The following is a 12,367-nucleotide window of genomic DNA, read 5'->3' as shown; positions in this document are numbered from 1 at the left end:
CCTCCCTTTCTCTTAGACAATTTCGATTTTATTTTTTTATAACTCTTTGAATATCCTTTCAGTGATTAGTAGAGGTTGTGGAAGAACTGTAGGCTTAACCCACTTTCCGGGACTGAAGGACTCGATGCTCCTTTCAGGAAACGACAGGAAAGCCAGGAAGGCTAGGATGACATTGTATTAGCGGGTGTGCTACAGACACGCACAGTGCAGGTGCAGTCTCCACGCCAGCCACAGTGTGAGGGGCGACTCTGCAGCCCATTTTGACAGACGCAGAAATGCTGAGAAGATAAGTCACCTTCAAAGAGGATAGTTGGCCAGCAGTGAACCCAACAACCAGGAGCTCTCGCTCCTTTCCCTCATAGCCATAAATGGCTCCGTTCCGTCACACAGCTCCCAGAAGAGTGTGTGCTTCCTGAGTGGGAGGCAGGGAGGGAGGTGGTCCGGAGCCAGCGGGATGCGGTAAGGCTGACGTGGCTTCTGGGACAAGCCCTGGGGCCTGTATGATAATTTGCTTTACTTTCCCCATCGCTGTCTCTGGCAGCCTCCTTAATCGAATGGGCATGGTGATTCCTCATCTCTTTATTCCTATTTGTGATCCACGCCCTCTGTCGCTCCCTTCTCCTGGTGTCTGAACCACCCATCACTGTCCAAAGTGTCTTTCCACGGTCATTGCTGTGCCCACAACACCTCCAGGTTCTCAGTGTGGCCGATCTAAGTCCACACCCTGCGCTCGGTGGAGACGTGTCCTTTTGGATCATGGAACTTTTCATGGGGCCACCACAGTAGTTTCCACAGACAATCGAATGATCACACCAACCTTTCTTTTCTTTTCTTTTCTTTTCTTTTCTTTTCTTTTCTTTTCTTTTCTTCTCTTTTCTTTTCTTTTCTTTCTTCCTTCCTTCCTTCTTTCTCTTTCTTTCTTTCTCTCTCTCTCTCTTTCTCTCTTTCTCTCTTTCTTTTTTTTTGATACATAGTCTCACTCTGTCACCCAGGCTGGAGTGCTGTGGTGCTGCAGTCCCCGCCTCCCAGGTTCAAGCGATTCTCCTGCCTTAGCCTACCGAGTAGCTGGGATTACAGGTGTGGGCCACCACATCCAGCTTCCTTCCTTCCCTCTTTCCTTCCTTCCTTCCTTCCTTCCTTCCTTCCTTCCTTCCTTCCTTCCTCCCTCCCTCCCTCCCTCCCTCTCCTTCCTTCCTTCCTTCCTTCCTTCCTTCCTTCCTTCCTTCCTTCCTTCCTTCCTTCCTTTCCATCTCTCTCTCCTTTTCTCTTTCTTTCTCTCTCTCTCTCTCTCTTTCTTTCTTTTTTTGTATTTTTAGTAGAGATGGGGTTTGGCCATGTTGGCCAGGCTGGTCTCGAACTTGTGGCCTCCAGTGATCCATCCGCTTTGGTCTCCCAAAGTGCTGGGATTACAGGTGTGAGCCACTGCACCCGGCCAGATCACATCATTTCTTAACTCAAGCAGACACTCTGGGGATCTGAGTGAGCTGAGCTGCAGAGATTAAATGGCCCTGGCTGGGGGAGGGAGGTGATGGGAGGGAATGTGAGTCTGGAGGGCAGGGTGGCCCACGGCTGGGTCTTCTGCAAGTGACACACATTTGGATTCTTCTTTTCCGGAACGTAGTCTTTTGTTTTATTTGACTCTCTTTCGCCATGGCTGGCTGCCCAGCACAACGCTGGAGACACGATGACAGCAGCCTCTGGTCTTGTTTCCAAAGTTAACAAGAGCACCTCCCGCAGCTCCACACTAAGCCAGCGTTTGACACAGCCTTGGTCTCAAGCATGCAGTGTTTTTTCACTCTAGGTTACCAGGAACTTTGCCTCAGGCTTTTAAGGAAAGAGTGAGTTTGTTCGTGTGTGTGTGTGTGTGTGTGTGTATATTAATCTACTGAGAGCTCCAGTGGCTTTTCTGCTTCTATTTTATGAGTATAGTTAATGATACCCTTTGTAACTTTTGATCTAAGATATACATTACTTGATAATGGCTCATTATCCCCTTTTTCCCAGCCTTATTGAGATATAACTGACAAATAAGAATTATATAAATTCAAGGTGCACAACATGACATCTTGAGACATGCACACATTGTGTGATGATTACCACGGTCAAGCTAATTAATATGTCCATCACCCACGCAGTTACCTTTGTTTTGTGATGAGACATTTAAGGTGGACTCTTAGCAGATTTCAGTGTTACTGTGTTGCATTCTGTGTCACGGCCAACTGTCCCCGTGCTGCACACGAGGTTTCCAGAACTGACTCATCCCGCACAGCGGAACCTACATCCTGTCATCAACACCAAAGTGGATGAAGCACACAGTTCTCGCACACCTGTATTAATAATCGCTGAAAGGATATGTAAAGAGTTATGAAAAATGAAAACTCCCTGCACCCCCAGCCCCTGTGAACCCCCACTCTACTCTCTGCTTTGCTGAGCTTGGCTCTTAGATTCCACATATAAATGAGGTCTGCGGTATTTGTCTTTCTGTGGCCTGGGTCACTTCTCCTAGCATAGTGTCTGCAGGTTCATCCGTGTTGCCACAAAATGAGAGGATCTCCCTCCTTTCTTTTTTTTTTTTTTTTGAGACGGAGTCTTGCTCTGTCACCCAGGCTGGAGTGCGGTGGTGCGATCTTGGCTCAATGCAAGCTCCGCCTCCCGGGTTCACGCCATTCTCCTGCCTCAGCCTCCCGAGTAGCTGGGACTACAGGCGCCGCCACCATGCCCAGCTAATTTTTTGTATTTTTAGTAGAGATGGGATTTCACCGTGTTAGCCAGGATGGTCTCGAGCTCCTGACCTCGTGATCTGCCCGTCTTATCCTCCCAAAGTGCTGGGATTACAGGCATGAGCCACCGCGCCCGGCCTCTCCCTCCTTTCTATGGCTGAGTCGTATTCCATCATGCCTATACACCACATTTTCTTTACCCACTCATCTGTTGATGGACACTTATGTTGCTTCCGTATCTCAGCTGTTGTGAATAGTGCTGCAGTTAACATGGAAGGTCAGGTATCTCTCTGAGATCTGGCGTTAATTTGTCTTGTATATACAAGATTGCTCATCACATGGTAGTTCTATTTTTAATTTGCTGAGGAGCTTTGACACTGTCTTCCATAATAGCTGTATGTAACAGCTTAGCTTTTCTTTAACGTACGCACATAGAATCTCTTACTTTATCTTTTTAAATGGGATTGATTTACAGTCCTCTCTCCCTCTCTCTCTCTCTCTCTCACACACACACACACAGTTGTTCCTGGTTTTGGCATCAGGATGTCACCAGTCTTACTAGAGGAATCCAGAAGATCTCTGGCTTCTTCTGAGCTCTGGAATATTTCGTGTGTCACAGGAAGGTCTTATATTGAAGGCTGATGATATACACCTTTAAAACATCTGAGTCTGCCTTCTGAAGAATACCTTTCAAGACCATGTCCATATTTTCCTGGACATCATTGTATTAAAATTTTCATTGTATTATTCAGTATTGGTAATTTATGTTTTTTAGAACACAGTACATTTCATTTATATTTTCAGATTTTAGGATAATATATATCCATGCTACTTTCTTTTACATAAAAACAAAAATCTCTGAATCTGTGGGCATGTTTCTTTTTCTATCTTTAATGTCTGCTTGTTTTTATTAGACTGTATGTTTATTTTCTTTAGATTTTCCTTGATGAGCATCTGTGGATTTTTGTGGACATTTGAAAAGAGGGGGTCGTGTTCCTTCTTGTTGGGGATTGTTGAGTAAAAGTTTCGGAAAGCATTGCGGGTGGTAAACTTTCTGGATCCCCGTTGTTTAAGAACAGCCTTCCCGCGGACACCTGCCACAGCAGAGTCTAGGTACACAATTACTTCCCTCTGCCTTAGGAGAGGTTGGGCCACGAATGTGTCTCATATTTGCACAGCTTTAATCTTCTTGTGAAGCTTTTACTTTTTCCAGAACCTGGCACTATTCTCTCCTTCTTGTACTTCATTCATTTCACCAGACCCCTCCCCAGTCACTGTCATCAGCTGTGTTCATGCCCTCGGTCCCATCTTCTTTTAGTTCAAGGAACTTTTATTCCCATATAGGTCTGATGATTTTCTTCCATTCTTGGCTTCTCTCTCCGCTGTGATCCTGGTTAGGATCACAGACCCTGAGTCTCCTGGGTTCATCTCCCTTAGACCTCACGCTTTTCTTGGCTTCATCTCTTTGTCCTTCTGCATCGGGTCTCAGTCAATCATTTTCTGAACTGGGGGTCATGGTGTCAGCTCTTCTGCCTTCAGGGTCTGTCATGCAGACTGTCATTGAGTTTCGTATGTTCAGAGTGTCATGATTTCAGTCTCCAGAAACCCAAGGTGTTTTCCTTTCTTCTCCTTCTCCTTTTTGTTAGCACTCTCTTCTTGTTTCGTGGAGTAACGGCCTCTTTGTTTCCTGCATCATTGTTTGTTTAGACTTCGCTTCTCTGTCATGCTGTGATTTCTTCACATATCTGAGGACCCTTAGTTGTTGTTCACGTTTTTAAGTGAGGGTCTAAATTGTTTGGCTTTCATTGCTGAAAGGTTCTCTGCGTGTAGACACGTGTATTCTTCTCACAGAGCAGACACTGGGGCTCTCAGGAGGGGGCCTTGTCTGCCGCTGGCTAAGTACAGGGGCTTTGGTTCATTTTGGCAACCAGAACATCCTGGGGTGAGGTCTCTTTCTCTCCATACTAGGACCCAGTCTGGGAGCCTCCTGGGCCACCCCTGCCCTGCCTAGCTCTTCTGCTGGACTCAGGGCACCAGGCGGTTCTTCTTTAGAACTCAACCCTCAGTTAAAGACGCCTGAGTGCCCATGGCCGTCCTCCTGTGCTGTCCCTGTGTCAGGGTCTCTGGGAAAAACCATTTGTCTTCAGTCCTGCTTCTGCCTCTCTTTCTGTTGAATTTTACAGTCAAGAAAACCTGATCTTTTTGTCTTGTCTGTCCCAGAAAATCCTTACTGACCTGGTCTGCAGATGGCATGCCTGTTTTCTATCACTGTTCTGGCACCATTCATTTTTATTTGGATGAAGGGGAGATGGAGGCATTGGCGAGTAGCCAGCCCAAATAGGGCTTAGGCTTTTAAAGAAAAATTTACCAAGAGAAAATTCACAAGTCATGAAGCTCACCTACTGCAAGGACATATTCCATTTGTTTTTAGCATATTCCCAGTGTTTCTCAGCCATCACCAATATATAATTTTAAAACATTACCCCTCCAAAAAATCACACCAATCAGCATCACTCCCCATGTGCCCCTCCCCCAGCCTCAGGCACCTACTCATCTACTTTCTTTCTCTGTAGATTTGCCCATTTTGAGCCTCTCGTACAAATAGAATCTCTGTAGATTTGCCAATTCTGAGCCTTTCATACAAACAAAATCCCACCAGGTTTCATACCAGGGATGCAGGGATGGTTTAACATTCACAATTCAACAAATATGATACACCACATAAACAGAATTAAAAACAAAAATCACATGATCATCTCAATAGATGCAGAAAAAGCTTTTGACAAAATCCAGCATTCTATGATTAAAACTCTCAGCAAAATCAACATCCAAGGGATATACCTCAATGTAATAAAAGCCATCTATGACAAACCCACAGCCAACATAACACTGAGTGGGGAGAAGTTGAAAGCATTCCCTCTGAGAACTGGAAAAAGATAGGGACGCCCACTCTCACCTCTTCTCCTCAACATAATACTGGAAGTCCCAGCCAGAGCAATCAGACAAGAGAAAGAAATAAAAGGCATCCAGATCAGTTCAGAGGAAGTCAAACTGTCACTGTTTGCTGATGATATGATTGTACACCTAGAAAACCCCAAAGACTCCTCCAAAAAGCTCCTAGAACTGATAAAATAATTCAGCAAAGTTTCCAGATACAAAATTAATGTACACAAATCAGTAGCTCTCCTATACACCAACAGCACCTAAGCTGAGAATCAAATCAAGAACCCAATCCTTTAACAATAGCTGCAAAAAAAATAAAATACTCAGGAATATACCTAACCAAGGAGGTGAAAGACCTCTACAAGGGAAACTACAAAGCACTGCTAAAAGAAATCATAGACAACAAACAAACAGAAACACATCCCATGCTCATGGATGGGTAGAATCAATATTGCGAAAATGACTATAGTGCCAAAAGCAATTCAATGCAATTCCCATCAAAACACCACCATCATTCATCACCGAATTATAAAAAAATTCTGTAATTCATATGGAACCAAAAAAGGGACCACATAGCCAAAGCAAGACAAATCTGGAGGAATCACATTACCTGATTTCAAACTATACTATAAAGCCACAGTCACCAAAACAGCATTGGTATAAAAATAGGCACATAGACCAATGGAACAGAATAGAGAACCAAGAAATAAACCCAAATACTTACAGCCAACTGATCTTTGACAAAGCAAACAAAAACGTAAAGTGGGGAAAGGACACTCTATTCAACAAATGGTGCTGGGATAATTGGCAAGCCACATGTAGGAGAATGAAACTGGATCCTCATCTCTCACCTTATACAAAAATCAACTCAAGATGGATCAAGGACTTAAATCCAAGACCTGAAACTATAAAAATCCTAGAAGATAACATTGAAACACCCCTTCTAGACATTGGCTTAGGCAAGGATTTCATGACCAAGAACCCAAAAGCAAATACAATAAAAACAAAGATAAATAGCTGGGACTTAATTAAATGAAAGCACTTTTGCATGGCTAAAGAAACAGTCATCAGAGCAAACAGACAACCCATAGAGGGGGAGAAAATCTTCACAATCTATACATCTGACAAAGGACTAATATCCAGAACCTACAACAAACTCAAACAAATTAGCAAGAAAAAAACAAACAATTGCATCAAAAAGTGGGCTAAGGACGTGAAAGGACAATTCTCAAAAGAAGATATACAAATGGCCAACAAACATATGAAAAAAGCTCAACATCACTAATGATGAAGGAAATGCAAATCAAAACCACAATGGGATACCACCTTACTCTTGCAAGAATGGCCATAATCAAAAAATCAAAACATAATAGATGGTGGCATGGATATGGTGACAAGGGAACACTTCTACACTCCTGGTGGGAATTTAAACGAGTACAACCACTGTGGAAAACAGTATGGAGATTCCTTAAAGAACTAAAAGTAGAACTACCATTTGATCCAGCAAATCCACTACTGGGTATCTACCCAGAGGAAAATAAGTCATTATACAAAAAAGATACTTACACAACACGTTTACAGCAGCACAATTCACAATTGCAAAAATGTGGAACCAACCCAAATTCCCATCAATCAATGAGTGGATAAAGAAACTGAGATATCTATCTATCTAGATATCTATCTATCTATCTATCTAGATAGATAGATATCTATATATATATATGTACTGATAGAATACTACTCAGTAATAAAAAGAAATGAATTAATGGCATTCACAGAGATCTGGATGAGATTAGAGATTATTATTCTAAGTGAAGTAACTCAGGAATGGAAAACCAAACATCATATATTCTCACTCATAAGTGAGAGCTAAGCTATGAGGATACAAAGGCATAAGAATGACACAATGGACTTTGGGGACTCAGGGGGAAATGGTGGGAAAGGAGTGAGGGATAAAAAACTACAAATAGGGTGCAGTGTATACTGCTCGAATGATGGGTGCACCACAATCTCACAAATCACCACTAAATTACTAATCCATGTAACCAAACACCACCTGTTCCCCAATAACCTAAATAAACTATAAAATAAAAATATAAAATAAAAAAACCCAAATAGAATGTCACCACATGTGGGCTCTCACTGAGCATCATGCTTTCAAGGCTCATGCATGTTGCAGCCTGTGTCAGTATTGGATTCCTTTTCATGGCTGAATAATATTCCCCAAGGGAATGGGCCACATTTTGCTTGTGTGGATGGGCTGTGTTTTGCTTTGTCCTCTGATGGACATTTAGGCTCTTTCCACTTCTTGGCTACTGTTAGTCATGCTGTGTACATGGGTACACCAGTCTTTGGCTGCTGTCAGCGGTGCTGCGTATGTGGGTGCACAGATCAGTGTGTGGACATTTGTTTCATTCCTCTGGGGTAGACGCCTAGAACTGGAGTGGCAGGATCACAGGGTCACTTCGTGAGTGACCATTTTGAGGGACGGTTTCCCAAGGTGCTTTCACTGGGGGTTGAAGCTCTGATGAAGCAGAAGACACATTGAATGAGGACCCAGAGCAGGGGTCAGAGGTGAGACCTGGACACCAGGAGGTGTCCTCCCTGGGGATGGCCAGACAGGCTGGGTCCTGTCAGAGCCTCGGACGAGGGCAGGTGGGGACAATGACAAACATGGAGGAGGTCAGAGAGCCAACCCCGGGCCCTCCTCCCGGCTCTCTGTTCTGACCCTGTGGCCATCAGTGGGCACAGTGAGGTGGGTGGGACTCAGACATGCATATGTGGGGAGCCCCTCCCCAGGATGGCCCTGGAGCCCTAGGATGAAGGCTCCGCCCCCGCCAGCTACCGGGAGAACCAGGGCAGGAAGCAAACATCTCTGTCCCTGGAGGCCCTCATATGTCCCTTCATGGGGACCTGGCTTTGCTTCTAAAGAGGTGGACAAGGCTGTGTCAGTTTGGCCTCTGGCCCTGGAGATGGCTGCTGCTGGCTGTCCTGGGTGCTCTGCCTCGAGAGAGTGAGGGAGGTGGCTGTGCTGACCACAGTGAACTCTGTTGGGTGGGACTCCGGGAGGTCCTGGTGCTGGGGCTGGAGGCCTCTGGCATTGACATGCAAGGGTCATTTGCTGGGGCAGTAGCCAGACCTGGGCTCTTAAATGCGCACAGCAACCAGGCAGAGAGAGTGTGGCGGCTCGTAACACTCGCCCACCGCGGCATCCGGTACCACGTCTGAGTGCCAGAGCAGAAGGTGGCAGGCAGAGCTAAGGGCTATTTGGGAGAGACCTGGGAGGCTGGGCGTGTGGGGACAGGGTCCTCGGGGTCAGAGTTCAGGACCACGGGACCAGGAGGGAACCAGGACCCTGAATCTCTAGGCGAGGCCGCATGGGGTAAGGGGGCTGCAGGCTTGGTTAGTGGGTGTCATGGTCCCTGCCCATCTGTGCTCTCGCCAGTGATGCCTGAGCAATGGGTATTCAAGAACCCCATGAAGAACCCCAGGCTTCTGGGCTCAAGTCCTGGGGGAGGGGCTGTCCCATGTCTTACTGTGGAGGAGACGAGGGCTGCAGGGACGGGCACTGTGGTCCATAGCTGGTCTCCCCAGGGGTAACAGGACCGGTGAGGCTGCTGGGTGGAGCCAGGCCCCGGGTGGGCTACCCCAGTCCTGGGGGGTAGCCATGGAGCTAGGGAGGGTGAATTGGCTCAGGGGCCCAGAGCTGCTGCCAGGGTCCACTTTGTCCCAAAACTCCTGGCCTTGGTTCCAGAGGCAGCTTCCCTAAGATGGGCTGGAGTGTCACGTGCTGGGGTTGGGGGCCCACGGGGCTAAGAGGGAGCCTGGCCTTCAGGGTTCACAGAGACCAGCACCAGGTGCATTGCTTCCTGCCTCATCCCATGCCCCTCCGGGGTCCACAGACAGGATCGAAGGTCGACAGAGACAGAGGCAGCTTTACTAGGACTCAGAGGGGTGCTGCCCAGGGTGGAACCAGGCCTACTGGGGGTCAGGACTCTCCCTGCAGTCAGGGGTAGCATCACTTCCCACCTCACCCTGTGCCCCCTGGGGGTCCACAGACAGGACAGAGGTTGGTGTGAGACAGAGGCGGCTTTATTAGAACTCAGAGGGGCTACTGCCCAGGGTGGAACCAGGCCTGCTGGGGTCAGTTCTGCAGAACTTGGTTCTGGGGGAGCAGCTGGGGTCCCTCGTGCAGCCAGCATCTGGGAAGGACTGGGGGAGCATCCTGGTCCCTGAGACAAAGAGCCTGCCCCATATTCTCAGGGTGTCAATGCCAGAGAGGGAGGAGCTGGCTGGGACCCCTTGGAGGTCAGCCCCAGGTGGGAAGGGACTCTGGATGACATTCAGCGCCGTCAGCAGCTGGACTTCTGGCCAGAGCAGAGGCTGTAGCAGGCCGGGCGGGAGCACATGGGGCGGCAGAGGAGGGACACGCAGGAGGCCGGGTAGCAGCAGCTGGTCTGGCAGGAGGAGACGGGCACGCAGCAGGTGGACCTGCACACGGGGCGGCAGAGGAGGGACACAGAGGAGGAGGGTCTGCAGCAGGAGGTGGTGCAGCAAGCTGGCTGGCAGCTAGACTGCTGGCAGCATGATGTGGAAGCCCCAGAGCAGACGGGCTTGCAGTAGACAGACTTGCAGCAGACAGGCACACAGCAGGCCTGCTGGCAGGGAGAGGAGGTGCAGCAAACTGGCTGGCAGCTAGACTGCTGGCAGCATGAAGAGGAATCCTCAGAACAGGTGGGCACACAGCACACAGGCTTGCAGCAGACGGGTACGCAGCAGGACTGCTGGCAGGGGGAGGAGGTGCAGCAGGCTGGCTGGCAGCTAGACTGCTGGCAGCACGAGGGTGTGCAGGAGCTGGTGCAGCCTGATTGGCAGGGGCTGGGCTCACAGACCACCTGGCAGCAGGGGCTAGACACACAGCTCACTGGGGTGCAGACCAGGGTCAGGCAGGGGGCCAGGGTGCAGCAGCTGGGGGTGCAGCAGGGGGGCTCACAGCAGCTCTCTGGGCAGTCGTCCACCTGCCAGGAGTCAGAGCAAGAGTCACAGGGACCAGGAAGGCAGACGCGGCTGCCGTAGCTCATGTTGCTGGAGCAGACGGACGTGGTGGACGCGGCCATGCTGGGGTTGAACTGGCGGAGGGTGAGGGAGTGAGCGGATGAGGGAGTGAGCCTGTGAGGTGCTGGGGTTCTCGGGCTTTTATTCCCCCTGGCCTTGTTGTCGCCGGGCCCACAGCTTCCCCTTCCGTGTTGCTGAGAGCTGGAGTCTGCCGGGATTAGGGGTGTTTGTTTGCCTATGATGTGGCCCAGCTCATAAATCTCCCGTCACATCTGGGCTGTGTCCCATCCCACGTGGATCCCTGGGGGCAGGAGCTGGGGTGGGCCTGGTCCCAGCTGGGTTCTGGCAGCTGGGAAAGCCGCAGGCAGGGGCATTGTCCAGTCCTGGCCCCAGCAGCCCCGGGACACAGAGTCCCTCTGCGGGCAGCCGACCTTAGGAAGTGTTCTTGTGGTGGAAACTCCTCATCCAGCGTGGTCTTTCCCCCATCATAGGACGCAGGACTGTGGCCATCTTCTGAGGGACAACCTGGTTCCCAGCAGCCTTCATTGACCTGCCCGGGGCCATGCGGGGGCAGCTGTACCTGTGCCCAGACCTCTTGCCTCTGAGCTCTGGACGACTTCTCATCCCCACAGCCTCTGCACCTCCTGCCCTGTTTCGTGCCCACCTTGTCCTTGTGTTTCGGAGGCAGCAGGACCTGTGTGTTCCAGGCAAGGACGGTGGGCTCGGCCTCTCCCTGCTTGGACAGCATGACATCCTCCTGGGCTGTGGTTTTGGGTTCTGAACCTGCAGTGTAACCATGCTGAGCGGTGGCGGTCAGCAGCCCTCGTCCCCGCCTGGGGTGGCTCCTCTGTGTGCTCTGCTTCTCCGAGGCAGCCCGTCAGGCCCCACCTAGCCTCCTGCGGGGCCCATTTCCCAGCCCTGTCTTCCAAGCCCTGTGCCAGGCCTCTTAGTGTCACCACCTTAAAATTAAGGGACATCTGTCCAAAGAACCCGCACGGAAGACACAAAATGGGTCCAAGGGACATTGATCTCACTGCAACCTTATTGCCAGTGTAAACCAAACATAAAGCCGAAGCCCCTCAACTGACTAAATGGACCCCATCTTGGCCACGGGGACCCCTGAAACACTGTGTTCCTGGCCATGACAGGGAGGGAGGTCAGACATGCCGCGTTACACCCCCTCCCTTTAGGGTTTAGACACCAACACTGCCCCATATTAAAGTTAAAATAGAGACCGTAAGACCCACAGAACAGACTCTGTGACAACAAGATATCGAATTACAAACAGGACCTCAGGCCACACCAGGCAAGGGTCGAGCTGAGTACCCTACACTGAGAGGACAGACTCTGCTCTCACACCACAGCTGCTGCTTTTTCTCCAGCGGCTAAACACGCACTGGCCCCGCCATGAGGATGAGCAAGATTCAAACGACCACGGCCCATCCACCTGCAGACGCCAACTGACCACGTCCCACAGCCGTGACCACAGCTCTGATTGGGCGGGAGACTGACTTCAGGAGCCTCCTCCTGATAAGGGACCCAGACCGTGGACCGGCTCCAGCCGATTTACAGAAGCTGCCTCTTGAGTGCCTTTGTGTCCTGAGAAGACCTCCGAGGTTTACAGCCTCATTGAGACACACTGACGTGTT

The 12,367-nt window shown here is 49.4% G+C and overlaps 2 protein-coding genes across 4 annotated transcripts in view; both read right to left on the bottom strand.

The window, feature by feature from the left end:
* TSPEAR (thrombospondin type laminin G domain and EAR repeats) overlaps positions 1-12,367 on the bottom strand; it is a 216,278-nt gene that overhangs the window by 85,442 nt on the left and 118,469 nt on the right. The window lies entirely within an intron of this gene.
* On the bottom strand, positions 10,016-10,780 carry LOC112620409 (keratin-associated protein 10-3-like). 2 transcript variants are annotated; one of them, XM_025378955.1, is made up of 2 exons: positions 10,401-10,780; positions 10,016-10,319 (listed from the first exon to the last, which is right to left on the bottom strand). In XM_025378955.1, exons 1-2 carry the CDS (start codon positions 10,778-10,780, stop codon positions 10,016-10,018), a joined length of 684 nt encoding a protein of 227 aa, XP_025234740.1. The 2 variants fall into 2 exon arrangements, with proteins under 2 accessions (XP_025234740.1, XP_025234739.1); XM_025378954.1 differs by having other exon boundaries at positions 10,016-10,780.

This window comes from Theropithecus gelada, chromosome 3 (assembly GCF_003255815.1).
Source record: "Theropithecus gelada isolate Dixy chromosome 3, Tgel_1.0, whole genome shotgun sequence".
Classification (NCBI taxonomy): domain Eukaryota; kingdom Metazoa; phylum Chordata; class Mammalia; order Primates; family Cercopithecidae; genus Theropithecus; species Theropithecus gelada.
The sequence above is the reverse complement of the archived record's forward strand: the minus strand, read 5'-3'. Positions and strand labels throughout refer to the sequence as shown.

Bases quoted from the DNA above. Each gene is read 5' to 3' on its own strand.
- LOC112620409 (XM_025378954.1), bottom strand. From the start codon at position 10,780: ATGGCCGCGTCCACCACGTCCGTCTGCTCCAGCAACATGAGCTACGGC.